The sequence below is a fragment of the Pongo abelii genome, chromosome 8, assembly GCF_028885655.2.
Source record: "Pongo abelii isolate AG06213 chromosome 8, NHGRI_mPonAbe1-v2.0_pri, whole genome shotgun sequence".
In the NCBI taxonomy this organism is placed as follows: Eukaryota; Metazoa; Chordata; class Mammalia; order Primates; family Hominidae; genus Pongo; species Pongo abelii.
The window spans coordinates 99,310,990-99,328,342 of NC_071993.2; the positions used below are offsets into that span (position 1 = coordinate 99,310,990).

General features: G+C 40.7%; 1 protein-coding gene across 3 annotated transcripts in view; it reads right to left on the reverse strand.

Annotated features, from left to right (window-relative positions):
- The window catches only part of IDE (insulin degrading enzyme), a 131,191-nt gene that overhangs the window by 88,054 nt on the left and 25,784 nt on the right, over nucleotides 1-17,353 (reverse strand). For all 3 annotated transcript variants that reach the window (XM_002820978.6, XM_009245626.4, XM_024253395.3), the window contains exons 2-3: nucleotides 3,278-3,462; nucleotides 543-750 (exon numbers count right to left, since the gene is read on the reverse strand). In XM_002820978.6, coding sequence (XP_002821024.1) covers nucleotides 543-750; nucleotides 3,278-3,462 — 393 coding nt within the window. The remainder of the gene's footprint in view (nucleotides 1-542; nucleotides 751-3,277; nucleotides 3,463-17,353) is intronic.

A 17,353-nucleotide genomic window follows, 5' to 3' on the forward strand; every position in this document is an offset into this window, starting at 1 on the left:
ATTGACCAAGAAATAAAATCAGCCTAATGGAGCTTGCTCCAGAAAACACTTTCAAAATATCCCCACGGTTGACCAAGAAATTAAATCGGCCTAATGCAGCTTGCTCCAGAAAACACTTTCAAAATATCCCCACGGTTGAAACAGCAGGTCAAAACGTTCTGTATCTACTAAGCATCCTTGAGAAGCAAGGAAATGAATGAGGAGAGAATATTTAAGGTTTAGCATTCTGGAACAGAAGTATGTCTGAAAAGAGATCAATGACACTATCACAGGTTAGTCCTCATCACATGCTTTATATGTAACACCAGTTAGAATGGAAAGGGCTGCTGAAAATTCTATACCTCAATAAAATATTTTGTAGGCCTGAAGGCTCATTTAAAATATGACATCACTCATTTTTTCTTTTTCAGAAAACACAGGGAAAAACACTGCTTAAAATACCTTTTGTTAAACTATGAAGCCATCTCTGTAGAAATAATAATTATTATTATTAATGTGAGAAGTACACAAAGTTGGATAATTCATAGGGTATTCTGCATTACCTGTCTAGGGCACCTTCTAGGTGTTCATGAGAAACATCAAAATAGTAATTGGTATGCTCTCCACTAGTAAAGGCATTTGAACTTCCTGCATGCTCACTGAGAAACTGGCTGTATTCATTTTCTTTAGGGTATTTCTTTGTTCCCAAAAAAAGCATATGTTCACAAAAATGACTTAAGCCAGCAATATTTGGAGGATCCGACAATGAACCTGAAAGAGAAAACACATATATAATAAATCATTGTCTTATGTTGAAAGTTAGTAAGTACAGATGATTTGTAGTTCTTGTTAGCATGACAACTCCAACTATATAATCAGAGAAAGTTAAGCACAAGCTACCTAAAATGGTATTATTTAGAAAGTAAATCAGCAGTAAGAAGACTGGTTTCTAGTGCCTGCTCTTGACGCTAATTAGTTGGTAACCTCGGGCAGGTTACTTAGTGTCTCTGAACATTAGTTTCCCCACATGCTGGAGAGGAAGAAGGAGCTGGATTCACAGTTTTAAGAGCCAGAATTTTCTTTTTATTTATTTATTTATTTTTGAGACAGTCTTGGTCCGTCGCCCAGGCTGGAGGGCGGTGGCGAGATCTCGGCTCACTGCAAGCTCTGCCTCCCAGGTTCACGCCATTCTCCTGCCTCAGCCTCCCGAGTAGCTGGGACTACAGGCGCCCGCCACCGCGCCCAGCTAATTTTTTGTATTTTTAGTAGAGGCGGGGTTTCACCGTGTTAGCCAGGATGGTCTTGATCTCCTGACCTCATGATCCGCCAGCCTCGGCCTCCCAAAGTGCTGAGATTACAGGCTTGAGCCACCACGCCTGGCAAGAGCTAGAATTTTCTTGTCATGATTTCATTGCAGGAGACTATACAGCACAGTGCTAACAGCATGCGTTTGGGGGTTACCAGCTCTACTGGCTGTGAAACGGTAAGCACAATACTGTACCTGTCTTGACTCATTTGCTTCAATATATACCCATCTTAGAGGGCTGTGTGAGTACAAATTAGATGACATATGCAAATCACCCTGGTAGTCTAAAGAATTATGGTAGGCAGTAGTTATTTGCTCAATATTACCTTATTTCTTCAGTTCTAAAATGACACTGAGTTAAAAGCTTTTCAAAGAGGACAAAAAGAAACACTGTCCCACTAACGGTACACATACATAAAAAGCAACTTGGCCGGGCACAGTGGCCCACACCCGTAATCCCAGCACTTTGGGAGGACGAGGTGGGCAGATCATCTGAGGTCAGGAGTTTGAGATCAGCCTGGCCTACATGGCAAAACCTCGTCTCTAATAAAAATACAAAAACTAGCTGGGCGTGGTGGTGGGCGCCTATAATCCCAGCTACTAGGGAGGCTGAGGTAGGAAAATTGCTTGAACCTTGAAGGTGGAGGCTACAGGGAGCGGAGATTGCACCACTGCACTCCAGCCCGGGCAACAGAGTGAGACTTTGTCTCAGAGAAAAAAAAAAAAGAAGCAACCTGATTAAAGCAACATTAAATGTGTAAGAAATGTGCACATGGCAGGGCGTGGTGGCTCTCGCCTGTAATCCCAGCACTTTGGGAGGCTGAGGCGAGTGGATCACCTGAGGTCAGGAGTTTGAGACCAGCCTGGCCAACGTGGTGAAACCCCATCTCTACTAAAAATACACAAATTAGCTGGGCGTGGTGGTGGATGCCTGTAATCCCAGCTACTCAGGAGGGTGAGGCAGGAAAATCGCTTGAACCTGGGAGGTGGAGGTTGCAATCAGCCGAGATCACATGATTGCACTCCAGCCCGGGCGACAGCACAAGGCTGGGTGCGGTGGCTCACGCCTGTAATCCCTGCACTTTGGGAGGCCGAGGCGGGCAGATGACCTGAGGCTGGGAGTTCAAGACCAGCCTGACCAACATGGAGAAACCCCGTCTCCACTAAAAATACAAAATTAGGCGGGCGTGGTGGCACACGCCTGTAATCCCAGCTACTTGGGAGGCTGAGGTAGGAGAATTGCTTGAACCCGGGAGGCGGAGGTTGAGGTAAGCCGAGATCACACCATTGCACTCCAGCCTGGGCAACAAGAGCAAAACTCCTACTCAAAAAAAAAAAAAAAAAAGAAAAAAGAAATGTGCACACAAAAACCTATGAAATATGGTATCAGGCCAGGCACGGTGGCTCACGCCTGTAATCCCAGCACTTTGGGAGGCCGAGGTGGGTAGATCACAAGGTCAAGAGATCGAGACCATCCTGGCCAACATGGTGAAACCCCATCTCTAATAAAAATCCAAAAATTAGCTGGGCATGGAGGCACATGCCTGTAGTCCCAGCTACTCAGGAGGCTGAGGCAGGTGAATTGCTTGAACTCAGGAGGCAGAGGTTGCAGTGAGCCGAGATTGCGCCACTGCACTCCAGCCTGGCGACAGAGTAAACTCTGTCTCAAAAAAAAAGAAAAAGAAAAAGGAATATTATATTAAATGTACCAAGGTAAAAAAAAAATCGTAACTGTTACTGTAAAGAATGGCAATGAATTTTTGCTGCTAGGTCACTTAAGGTGGGAACCTAACAAGATGTCCTTAGAAAATGTAAGATTATTTGACTGAGACAATTGCAGTTTACCAATAGCTTTACGAGGGTTCTGGTATAAAATAAAGTACATGGAACCGGTAACTATTGAGTATTTAAACACGTATGGAAAGTTCTAATAAATGTCAACATTAGGTCAATGAAACAAAACAAAGCTTAATTCACAATTTTCAATTGTACCTATGTGCACATCAAGTGCTGCTGATGACTTATCCGTGGTAGGATCACTGATAAGAAGTACTTTGATACCATTGGCCAGCTCTAGCCCTCGATATTCTCGTTTGTCTTCAGGAGACTTGGTAATGTGATTTCCTATTCTCTTGATGGCTGGATTATTCATTTTGCTGTAAGTCTTTTTTTGGCAACTGAAAAGAAAGAGATTTTTAATTGTTGATTTGTGACTTTATATTTAAGGACAAACAATAACGTCAAGTAAACCCATATAATACATCATCAGATTTTTTTAAATGCTGGAGGAAACCTTTTATAGCCACTCTACAGGGTGCAGTCATTCCTTTCCTCCCTCTTACCCCTCATTCTTTCTAAGAAATGCTAACAAAATTGTTTTCATGGAGCCATATTTGTATCTGAAAGAGCACATGGATAGGGATTTGAGACAGGGTGGGTTAGACCATGTGTTGGTCTGTATGCAGAACTAGAATAGAGTTTTTTTGCTGGTTTTTTGTTTTTGTTTTTTTGAGACAGGGTCTCAGTTTGTCACCTAGGCTTGTATGCAGTAGCGTGATTTTGGCTCACTGCAGGCCTCAACCTCTTGGGCTCAAGTGGACCTCATCCTCCTGCCTCAGTCCCCTCAAGCAGCTGGGACCACAGGCGCTCACCATCACACCCAGTTAATTTTTCATATTTTTTGTAGAGACGGGGTTTCAACTTGTTACCCATGCTGGTCTTGAACTCCTGAGCTCAAGCCATCTGTCCATCTCAGCCTCCCAATGTGCTAGGATTACAAGTGTGAGCCACTACGCCCGGCCTAGAATAGAGTTTTATTTCACACTATTTCAGAGGTATTTGCTAGAATAAGTGAGGTGAGATGTTGTGTAAGAATTATTACTGGGTTAGCTCAAACACTGCTCAAACTGATGATATTGAAAGATAGGGTAGATCTGGAACTCACAGGTCTGATATACACATGCTCAGAACATAGGGAACAACCCCCAATGAGGAACAATCCTGTAAAGTTCTAATATAAAATAAGAGACCTGTGCTGTCCTATGATGGCAGCAATAACAAGGACATAAAACAAACAAACAAAAAGTTGGAAGGACCCCAAGTATTTTTGTAACCTGCTGAAGAGCTGAATGCCAGAGCAGGAAAAGTCTGGCAATCTTAACAGAGATGTCAGAAAAATTCTCTTACAAAAGGCTTCCTCTGACAGTCTTCTTTCTTCTCTAGAACGGCTAGATTACAGTGATGGGAAAGGACTATCAGTACACAGAATCCTGTAGGGATGTTGGTTGGAATTAGTGCAGTGAAGGGACTTTCCAGAGTCTGGGGTATGCATGTTTTTTGAGAGCAGGGTAGATGTAACTTTTGTCTATACTGGAGATTGCTTAATAGACCAAAAAAAAAAAAAAATTGAATCTGCTACTACTGGCAGGTTAATACACTGCCAGTATATAATTAAGTAAAGCCAAAAACATATCTGAAACTATAGAGGAAAAATAACCCTCTATGAGCACATCTGCTTCTTACCTGCAAGACAAAACTAAAAAGATTTGACTGTTCCTTAAAGACTGACAGCTAGATTTAAAGGTAAGTAAGAGGGGGAAGAAATAGGCATACAATTATTTTAGATAAGTTTTTTCTGTGTTAAAATCTCTAGAGATTGAGAGAGGAAAAAAAATCTAGTTTGCTTTCACCATTATATTTTCCTCTCTGAAATCACCTATAACTATTCTTCCAATCTGCATAACAATTGATAAACCAAAGGGGTTTGTTGCTACTAAGACTGTCCCCTAGATCCCCTAGATCTTTTTTTTTTCTCTCACCCTCTCTTACAGTGCTGATAGATCTTCTTTAGAGGAGAAGAGATAAGGAATTTTAAAGATCAACATATCATACTAAATGTAAATACTGGTTTTAAAAATCACATAGTACTTTACAACAGATAGTGCTAATGGTCTTCTATTTATAGTAAAAATCATTTCTTGAAAAACAAAGCATAAAATATAATACTAACATATTGGGGCTATGTTAGTAGGTCACTGTTGGAAAACTCAAAAGCAACTTGAAACTGAAAAGCCATTATTAACAATTATTTTAGGCCAGGCACGGTGGCTCGCGCCTGTAATCCCAGCACTTTGGGAGGCTGAGACGGGCGGATCACAAGGTCAGGAGATCAAGATCATCCTGGCCAACATGGTAAAACCCTGTCTCTACTAAAAATACAAAAATTAGATGGGCGTGGTGGCGTGCACCTGTAGTCCCAACTACTTGGGAGGCTGAGGCAAGAGAATCGCTTCAACCCGGGAGGCAGAGGTTGCAATGAGCTGAGGTCAAGCCACTGCACTCCAGCCTGGCGACAGCATTAGACCCCGTCTCAAAGGAAAAAAAAAATTATTTTCTTTCTCATTAGCCACAAGCCACTAAAATTCAATGTCAACGATGAAAATATCTGAGTGCAAAGTCTAAAAAATGGTGTTTGTGGTAAAATAGTAATAATTCTCAGGGTGACAGGAAATAGTCTATTTCAGACTCTAAAGAGGGGTACAAGAAACCTCAGATAACAGTCCTAGGCCAGGCACAGTGACTCACGCCTGTAATCCTAGCACTTCGGGAGACCGAGGCGGGCAGATCACCTGAGGTCAGGAGTTCGAGACCAGCCTGGTCAATATGGTGAAACCCCGTCTTTACTAAAAATACAAGAAATTAGCTGGACATGGTGGCGGGTGCCTGTAATCCCAGCTATTTGGGAGACTGAGGCAGCAGAATCACTTGAACCGGGGAGGCAGAGGCTGCAGTGAGCCGAGATCATGCCACTGCACTCCAGCCTGGGCGCGACAGAGCGAGACTCTGTCTCAAAAGAAAAAAAAAACAAAACAGTTCTGGTTAAGACATTTGGCAAAGGACAATCTGTTTAGACTGCAGCAAATGCCTTCAGTGTGTACATAGTTTGTTTCAAAAACATTAATCTGAGTTCAATATAAATTAAACTATTTTTAAAAATGAGTCCAACTTAGCAGCGACATAACACTAAATAAGTCAGTCACAAGGCAGCCTCCATTAAGACTCCCAGCAAGAAGGGCAGTGTTAAAACGGCAGTGTTAGTAAGAACCTCCGTGTGTACCAAAGAGAATGCCTGAACTTACCCCAGGCAACAATCTACTCCAGGGAGAAAAGGGGTTGGTCTTCTAGTGATAGTTATACTCAATTTCCTCTGTGGTGCTTGACCTAGTGAGTTTGACTTAGGTAACCAAGAATTACAAATGATTAAAATGTAATAATGATGATGATGATGGTCTAAAACTTCTGTCCAAACCACAACTGTGTAGAGGGGAGATGAAATATAGCTCACTTTGGAAGTATAAATTATCTTACTATGTGGGAGGTTAAAAACTCTATATAAAGATAACCACCTCAACTATAAGCTACACTCTGTACTTTTTTTTCAGGGTTCCAACTTCCCTTATCTGGATTTTAATTTTTTTAGACAAAAAAAATTTAAATTGTAAAACACAGAGTAGGATGTAGGTAGACAGAACAGTTCCAGCCCAGTAAAAACTATTTACAAATGATCAGAATCCATCACAGCCATGGATATAACTTGTTTGGATGCTGAAGTTGTGCTGGATTAATATTCCTGATATGGTTGAGAATAAGGAGATGGATTTATTCTACAAGTCACACATAAAAATTAGTCCAACTACTTGTGTACAAAGGATCAAGAAAACCTAAAAATTTCCAAGGTGGCAATACTCCCTAATCAAATATCATGACTTATTGAGGAAGTAAAATCCAAAAGAAATAGTAGCAACATTTTCAAACAAAACCTATTCCCGGCAATCCTATTCAATACAAAGTCTGGGTTTACCTATAGCATATCTATAAACACTTTCTACAACGATTTGATTCTCACCTTCTGGAGAAGTGAAGACAATGACTGGGAACTCTTCCTCCTCTGATGATGAATTCATCAACAGCTTGCCTGTCTCTGTATTTATACTCATAAGATCACCTGTCTATCTACTTCAGATCATTAGCATAAAGCCTTCAAGAGCAATTTTATTTATGGCAAATGTTCTCCAATAAGCAAGCATACTGACAATTTAGATGATGAGCTAGTGTTAACTCAAATGCTTTCCCAGACATTTATATTTTTAACTTGTTAAAGTTAAAATTTTAGGAGCAATAAAATTACTTTCAATTCTAGGGACATTGACATACACTGGAAACTTCATAAGAAACAGAATTGTCTTTTCAGCACTCTGATAAACTGGAGAGATATTTAGTAATTACAACACATATTTTGTCATTTTGCTCAGAATTTAAAACAATGACTATAATCACAGAAGATAAAAGCTGGAAGAGCCACTAGATGTTATCTAGTCCTTTGCAGTTCATGGACTGGCTACACTGGCTTCTCCTGGGAGCTTGTTAAAAATGCAAAATATCAGAAGCCACCAGAGACCTACTGAGCCATAATCTGCATTTTAACAAGATCCCCAGGTGGGCTAGATCCCCTCATCTTACATACAAGGAAACTGAACCTCAAGGAGTTTAATAAATCAGTTGCCCAAGATCATACAACAAAAAGTTATAATCAAACTCAGTCTTAACTCCCAGTCCTGTGTCCAGCCTCCCCTCCACATCCAAACAAACACTTAAGGAAGTCTATTAAGGTCCAGGCATCACACTATGCAAATGGTTACAAAGATGAGTACATCAGAGCCCTTGTTTTGAAGGAACCTAGACTAGTGATGAAGTCAGATATAAAAACAGGTCATTATCTTTTTTTTCTATTTTTTGAGACAGGGTTTCACTCTGTCACCCAGGCAAAATCTTGGTTCACTATAGGCTCAACATCCCAGACTCAGGTGATCCTCCCACCTCAGCCTCCCCGGTAGCTGGGACTATAGACACTCACCACCGTACCCAGCTAATTTTTTGTTTTGTTTTATAGACAGGGTTCGCCATGCTGGCCAGACTGGTCTCAAACTCCTGGCTTCAAGCAATCCACCCGCCTTGGCCTCCCAAAGTTCTGGGACTACAGGCATGAGCCACCGTGCCTAGTCTCTAGGTAATTTTTTTGTAGAGATGGGGTTTTGCCATGTTGTCCGGGCTGGTCTTTCAAACTCCTGGGTGCAAGAGACTGCCGCCTTGGCCTCCCAAAGTGCTGGGATTACAGGCATGAGATGCTACACCCAGGCCAGGTCATTATCTTTTAAGTGTGGTGACAAAATTGTCCCCGGGGCACTATGGGAGTAACCCTGTCTAGGAGGGGAGAGTAGAAGCACACCAAATAAAAGGCAAGGGGACAATCAATCAAAGTAGAAGGGAATTCGTGAGCGAAGCCTGACAATGAGGAAAAAGCATGAGGAATATAGTGGAAAAACAAGAAGCGTGGTGCTAATGACCTACAACAGGAACTCCAGGTCAAGATCATGGACTAAGACATGCAAAGGCCTAAATTTCAGGTTTACAAAAACAAATCCCCAAATATAAGGTCATTTCCAAATTCCACACCAAGAGTAAATTTTACGCTGCAAAGAATCTTTTATTCAGGTGACCTTTCAGTCTTTCTCATCTCTCTTTAAAGTGTTTCATGATCAATATAGTAGCAGATTGGGAAATTTTACTTTGCTTTTTGCTTCCTACTCACCTCCATTGGTCTCTCACAAATTTAAAGTCAGACCTGATTTAGAAATAACGACCTATAAACCTGAACAGGTGAGTGATCATGTTAATAGTGAATTACAAACCAAAACCTCCCTTCTGTGGAATCCATCCACCCACTCCCAAGACCATAGGTGGAAGTCAAGGCCTATAGCACTCATGCACGTGGAGGAGGAGCCCAGAGAGAAAAGGCATGAAATCAAAACCACACCACATAACATTCCCACTTCCTTGCAGAAGGTAGAGGTAAATAAGCAGAGGGTGACAAGATAGTGGTGGTATGAGCCCAAGGATGCCTCAACATATTAATGCTTAAAACCATATACCCCAAGTACTATTAATAATACATGAACTAAAAAATAACAACATATCTTAGGGAGCCACCTACCCAAAGCTCTTCAGTTATAGCAACAGGTACACCTAACTTCATACACCAGCTAGATCATAAAGTTGGGTACAAAATAAAATCCTGTCAGTTAAATCTTATTCACCCCTGATGTTTTGCCTTTGTGCCAGGCAGAATATCAGCTGTCGTAACTCTATGTCCTGGCCCTCTGGAAAGGAGATTATGATCAACAAATAAACCCTTAAATGAAGTAGGGTGGTTGCAATTTAAAGAAGTTCTAAAGCAGTATCATTCTAGACAGAAGTGCTTTTGCAAATGTTGTTTTAGTTTGATGCATGCCTATCAATGGTTGTTCATTCCAAAAGTGACAAGCTTAACACAGAACACTTTATAGAAACGTTATAAAGTTTAAGCAAATGAACAAAACCTCTGTTTTAGACCTTGTGCCACAGAGGTAACTATAGAAAGTTTCTTATAGTTGTAGTTTGGGTACCAAGGGTGTTTCACAAGTATCCTTCTTCCACATGGAGTTTTCAGGGCTGTTAGGAAATGTAAGATATAGGCCGGGTGCGGTGGCTCACGCCTGTAATCCCAACACTTTGGGAGGCTGAGGTGGGCGGATCACCTGAGGTCAGGAGTTCGAGACCAACCTGGCCAACATGGTGAAACCCTGTCTCTACTGAAAATACAAAAATTAGCCAAGCATGATGGCGCATGCCTGTAATCCCAGCTACTTGGGAGGCTGAGGCAGGAGAATTGCTTGAACCCAGGAGGCGGAGGTTGCAGTGAGCCAAGATTGCGCCACTGCACTCCAGCCTGGGTGACAGAGCAAGACTCCATCTCAAAAAAAAAAAAAAAAAAAAAGATAGAATACCATTGTATAAATCTAATCCTAAGAATCGCTCTTATTTTTTTAAAGTGTCATAGGCTTTATAAACTGTTCATTTAATCTTTCCATTCTCCCTAAGTGGTGGGTCGTAACAGCTGTTCACAGTCATCCTCTTCAACTCCAAATGAGAAACAAAAGCTCAGTCAGTGCTTGCATACTAAAGTATAACCAAAAAGACAAAAAAAAAAAAAAAGATAAGTGGTTAAGTGACTTGCCCAAGGGCAAGCTGATTGTGGTAAAGCTGGAACTACAGAGAAAGAGGAAGCGTGGGAAGGGGAGGGACAGAGGTGGTGCTGAAGGAAATCATACACTAGTTTATTCTCCAGCTCCTGTTTATCACCCTCACAGTCTTTCCCTGACCCCATTCTTCTTCCCTTACAATCCCAAATAACAAAAGCCAGGAAACAAAAATTAAAGTAGGTCAAAACAAATGCTCCAAGGAAAGTTTTCAGTTTTTTACTCCTTCTTCCGCATATAAAACAGAGGTAGTAGGGGGAGTCTGCAATGCTTCTAATCTACCAAAGGAGTCCCTTAGCTAAGAACCATAATACATAGCAGGATTAAATGTATAACAGGTTTAAAGCGAGAGAGTATATGTACAGAACTGACTCATGCATGAAAGGAAACAAAAATAAGTACTACAGTAGACATGAATGGGTTTAAGTATACTATTTTTTAAAAGTATACATTAAACCATATGATCAGAAAAAAGAGAAGAAAATCATAATCATCTCGGTAGGTGCAGAAAAGTACTTAAATTCAACAACCACTCATGTATTTTTTTAAAGTCAGCAAACTGGAATTAAATTTCTCCATTTTAAAAAGAATATCGCAGAAACTATGGTAATTATCATATTCAATGGTATACTCAATAGTTTACATTACAATTAATGTAAACAATCTCCCGCCCTCCCCACCAACACGATGCCACTAACACTTCTTCTATTTCAACATTGTATTGGTAGTTCTAACCAGTCCAAATAAACCAAGAAAAAGAAACAAAACACATAGAGATGGGAAAGGAAAGAGGAAAAAAATTAACATAATTCTCAAGCAATATGATTATGTATACAGAAAATCCCAAGAATCTACTGACAACTTCCACTTCTGGGTAGGATATAGCAGCTCATGGCAAACTAATTCAGCTTCAACAACTAGAAAAGGCCAGGATAAATTACAAAAATCACATTTGCAAAGATGCTGGAAAGTTGTGCAAGCAACAAGGATTGGATAAACCAGTTCCAGAAAGGCGAGCAACCTCTGAGGTGAGCTGATAATCATCATTCATTTTCTTCTCTGGGAATATCTGCTAATTCTGAGTGCAGACTGAAGATCATGCTTGCCCTAAGCAAAGGGACTCTATTGGATGAAGAGGTATCATTGAGGCTTCAGTGGTGGCATGAAGTTGGTGTGACAGATTAAAGTCCCAGGAGGTCCCAAATTTGCAACTAACTTTCCCAACAGAAGATTTTCTGAGATACTACTACATGTTTACCAGAATAGCTAAAAAGAAAAAGAGGGCAAATACCAAGTGTTAGAGAAGTTAACAAACTCTCACACACTGCTATAGACATGCAATTTGGTATGGGTACAACCATTTTCAAAAACTGGCACTATACACTAAAGCTCACACTATGACCTAACAATGCTAGTAACAGATAAATAACCCAAATAAATGCATTTATATGTTCATAGCAACACTATTCAAACTAGCCCAAACTAGAAATGATCAAATGACAATCAACAGTGAAATGATAAACTGTACATTCACACAATGGAAAGTATACAGCAATAAAAAGGAATAATATAGAACAAAGCACAATAAACATGAATCTCACTAATATAAGGTTGAGTGAAAGAGGCTAGACACAAAAGAGTAAATACTGTAACCTTCCATTTATACAAAGCAGAAGAGCAAGTAAAATCAAGCTATGCCTTCATCCCAGGATAGTCATTACCCTTGGGAGTGGGAGTAGTGATTGGATTTGGAAAGGAGAATGAAGGGGGCTTTGGGGTTCCAGGTCATGTGCTGGTTATACAGGTATGTTCAGTTCGTAAAAATGCATTAAGTTGAACACTGACATCTTTCAATAAAAAGTTCTTAAAAATAGAGCTTTTCAAAATATCATAAAACACAGTAAAATAAAAGGAAGGGGGAGATACATGAATTACTGATATTACAAATATCAACCACCAAAAATCATCTGGAAATAGTACCACTTGAATACTGGAAAGTAGCTACACATACCAAAGAGGTGCTAAACTAAGAAGGCTCACTAAGGAACAGTAGTACAATTAACATAATTAAACCTTCTCAGGTGTGTCTCGAGACAATTATTTCAAATATTTCTGTTGATGCTATCTTGGCCACAAGAAATAGGAGGCCCATGTAAGTACAGCATCAGTTAACTAAGTTAATTCAGTATGCTAAATCTTTTAACTCAGGACTTTACTCATTACATATTATTTGAAAACTAGCTTTTAGTAATTACTTTAGACTCTAGTTAAGATCTAAAAATAAAACTTGACACTTCCAGTAACTAAGAGCTAAGTATAACACAGATAAAAGCAAAATGATTAAACTTTGAATAAATTCTCCCCTCAACAATTTTCAATATTTATACCAAACAACTTCTAATTCAGGATTTGAATAAGAAAAATTATTTTTAAAACAAAATTAAAAGAATACCATATAACGTTAACATTTCTTCAAACTCAACTAATTTTACATATGGGCAACCTCCCATAGATGCTTCATGAACCCAAACAGCAAGGGCAGCTTAAAGACAACTGTCATGGTTTTCTTCTTCTTCTTTTTTTTAAGATAGGGTCTCACTCCCATCGCCCAGGCTGGAGTGCAGTGGCGCTATCATGGCTCATGACTTCCTGGGCTCAGGTGATCCTCCCACCTCAGCCTCCTGCGCAGCTGGGACTACAGGCATACGCCACCATGCCCGGCTAATTTTTTGTATTTTTATTTTTAGTAGAGACAGGGTTTTGCCATGTTTCCCAGAATGACTCGAACTCCTGGGCTCAAGCAATCTGTCCACTTCAGCCTCCCAAAATGCTGGGATTACAGGCATAAGCCACTGCACCTGGCCTGGTTTCTAAACATCAATTCAAATCACAGGCTGGGAAGAGTTATTGACCCGTAACTAATTCTCTCAAGATAGCCCTCTAAAAAAAGCAAACCATAAATATCCCTTATCAAAAATGGTTGGGATCAGATGTGTTTCAGATTTTCCTGGATTTTTAAATATTTGCATTACATTTACCAATACAGCATCTACTTTGAGCATCATGTTGGTGCTCAAAAAATTTAGAATTTTGGAGCATTTCTGATTTTGAATTTTGAATTTTTTCAGATTTGGAATGCTCAACCTGTATTCTGTACAGACGGTTCAGTTCCACCCATATGTACAGAAGATAATCTGCCCAACTCAGAGAATGCTGCCTCACGAAACTTGACCTGTACTTTGCCTTAGTATGATTCTTCACTGTCTGCACTGATCTACTGACCACTTCCAGCTTGTGTTCGATAATTACATACCCTCACCTTTACCAGATGACCTCTCTGCTCCTGAGGTACTGGATACTACTGGACTATTCTGGTCAAACCAGACTTTCTGGCCTCATCTAGCTTGTTTTTTTAAAAAACAGTTCTCCCTATGTTGCGCAGGCTGAACTTGAACACCCAGGCCCAAGCAATCCTCCCATCTCAGCCTCCCAACTAGGATGGTGTGCCATCATGCCCATCTTGGCCTCATCTAGTTTTGACAATCAAGAGTCAGATGAGGCCAGGCGTGATGGCTCACGCCTGTAATCCCAGCACTTTGGGAGGCCGAGGCAGGCGGATCACCTGAGGTCGGGAGTTCAAGACCAGCCTGACCAACGTGGAGAAACCCCCATCTCTACTAAAAATACCAAAATTAGCCAGGCGTGGTGGCAGACTCCTGTAATCCCAGCTACTCGGGAGGCTGAGGCAGGAGAATCGCTTGAACCCGGGAGGCAGAGGTTGCGGTGAACCAAGATCAACCTGGGCAACAAGAGCAAAACTCCATCTCAAAAAAAAAAAAAAAAAAGAGTCAGATGAAATGTATACATGGCCCATTAAATTGACAGGGGCACCTATAGTTGCATCACACTCAGGCAACCTTCACAGAGTTTCTCCTGTAAAATATGTTTATATAAACTTCACCAAGGCATAGTTCCTGGTACACAGTAGTCATCCACGAATGGTAACTTGATTATTATAAAATCATCATCATTATTATGGTCATAGTGACTAAGGTGCAAATGGACCACCTCCATAACCACCATGTTATTACCAGCATTCTTAACACATACTTATGTGAATTCCAGATGTTATTTGTCATCTCTGGAGGTCAAAAACATTCATTAGGTAGGCTGATAATAGGATTATACTTTATAAGACTATTAGGAAACCAGGTAAATAATTATCCCTTTATAATTGCTATAGATGAACCAGTGTTTATAGTAAGTAGTTCTCAATGGGTGACTATTCCCACTCACCAACCCCCACTGAGGACATATAGCAATGACTAGAGGCATTTTTTATTGTCACAACTGAAGGTGCTAATGGCATATAGTGAGTAGAGGCCAGGGATGCCACTAAGCAACCTACACTGTACGGGATATCTCCCACAAGAAAGAATTATTTGGCCCACACCTGTAATCCCAGCACTTTGGGAGGCTGAGGCGGGAGGATCACATGAGGCCAGGAGTTCGAAACCAGCCTGGCCAACATGTTGAAACACTGTCTCTACTAAAAATACAAAAATCAGCTTGGCATGGTGGCACAAACCTGTAATCCCAGCTACTCGGGAGGCTGAGGCACAAGAATCACTTGAATCTGGGAGGCAGATGTTGTGTGAGCCAAGACTGTGCCACTGCACTCCAGCCTGGGCAACAGAGTGAGACTGTGTCTTTAAAAAAAAAAAAAAAAAAAGATTTTGGCACAAAATATCAATAGCGCTAAGGATGAAAGACCCTAGTTTATAATTCTGATTTTATTACCCCCCAAATAATGGATGAATATCAATGCAACCAATTCTATCCACTTAAATCCAAGAGACAGCCTCATTAAAGTACAGAACTCTTCTATAATTAAACTCCCATCTATGTATCTATATATCTCTCAATCAATCAATCAAATCTAAGCCACAAAAGATTTACATGAAGAGAGGGGAAAAACTGATAATGAAAGAGAAAGAGAGAAGGAAACTTTACAGGAACCTTGTCCTAGAGTAAGGAATCTAACACATAAGTGAAGGGGTTAAGCTTAGAAAGAAGCAAAGCCAGTATGTCAGAACAGATGCTTACTGAATACTCAGTCAGTATCTTGCAGCACATATACTTGCTTGGGGAATAAATCTATTATATATTATACATATATATAATATATTCAATAAACCCCTTATATAGATCCTATTAGTCCCATTTTTTACTGGACAGGGAAATTAAAGCTCAGAAAAGTTATTTGGTTGGAACCACATAGGTATAAAATAGAAGAGCTAGGATTCAAACCCAAGTCTTTAGACACAAAATGACCATGCTGTTAAACACTCCACCAAGTTAAAAGTTCATCTCAACACTTTGGGAGGCCAAGGCAGGCAGATCACCTGAGGTCAGGAGTTCAAGACCAGCCTGACCAACATGGAGAAACCCTGTCTCTACTAAAAACATAAAATTAGCCAGGCATGGTGGCGCATGCCTATAATCTCAGCTACTCCGGAGGCTGAGGCAGGAGAATGGCTTGAACCTGGGAGGTGGAGGTTGCAGTAGGCCGAGATTGTGGCACTGCACTCCAGCCTGGGCAACAAGAGCGAAGCTCCGTCTCAAAAAAAAAAAAAAAAGAAAAGAAAAGAAAAGAAAAAACATTTAAAAAAAGGAACTAGTTTGTTGGCTCACAACTGGGGCGATTTCCAAAACGATTTTTTAAATGGTTTGTCGGGTGAAAGATTCAAGCAGACAATGGAACAGAACCCACAGCCTAATTCTAACACCTACTTTCCTCACTCAACTGCTAATCTAATGTGGTTTGGCCCAATGTTGCTTCAATTTTAGGTTCCACTTTGTTTCTTTGTGCACACAGGATAATAACTGCTGGAAGTTTAGAAAGTTAGCAGCCTAGATTCTGACTCTTTCTTACCACCGATGCTATTCTATTTCTTTAGATATAAACTTTGTATTTTTTTTGTGTGTGTGGGTACATAGCAGGTGTATAGACATAGACTTTAAGAAAAGTCACCCCCAGCCAGGCACGGTGGCTCACGCCTGTAATCCTAGCACTTTGGGAGGCCGAGGTGGGTGGATCGTGAGGTCAGGAGTTCGAGACCAGCCTGACCAACATGGTGAAACCCCGTCTCTACTAAAAATACAAAAATCAGCCGGGCATAATGGTGTGTGCCTGTAATCCCAGCTACTCAGGAGGCTGAGGTAGGAGAATCACTTGAACCCGGGAGGCGGAGGTGGCAGTGAGCCCAGATCGCACCATTGCACTCCAGCGTGGGCAACAAAGCGAGACTCTGTCTCAAAAAAAAAAAAGTCACCCCCTCCAACCCCCATCTAGCATCTAGCTAGCTGTCTACAACTTTGAAATTATACCCTGTTGTCGTCCATCTAGAAATAATTACTTCTCCTCTCCCTAGTAATGTCACATTATTAGTCCACATTTATTAAACATTTACTATATGCTAGGGACATACACATTACATGCATTTTCTCACTGAATTCTCACCACACACCTATGAGGCAGATACTATTATGGTCCACATTTTGCTGATGAGGAAACGGGCTTGCGAAAGGCGATTGGGAGACCCAGGCCACACAAAGGCAAATGATGTACAAGATTCAAGTACAAGCATTGTTGCTCCAGAATCCCAGCAGCAATGCAAGCTAAAGAATGATTACCTATATTCCCTTCAACCCCATTAAAATGGACTCATCCATAAAACTGTGACCAATCGATAAAAGCAATCCTCAAGTATTCAAGACTATTAGGTAAAAAAGTAAACCCACTTTTTATTGCCACAGTAGGCAAAACTAGGCTCAATGTTGGTAGATACAAGGAGAGCAACTGATGCTTATATAGACAATCTAATCTAGTCTTCACAGACAAGGCTGTGTCAGCAGTATCACACCACCAAGC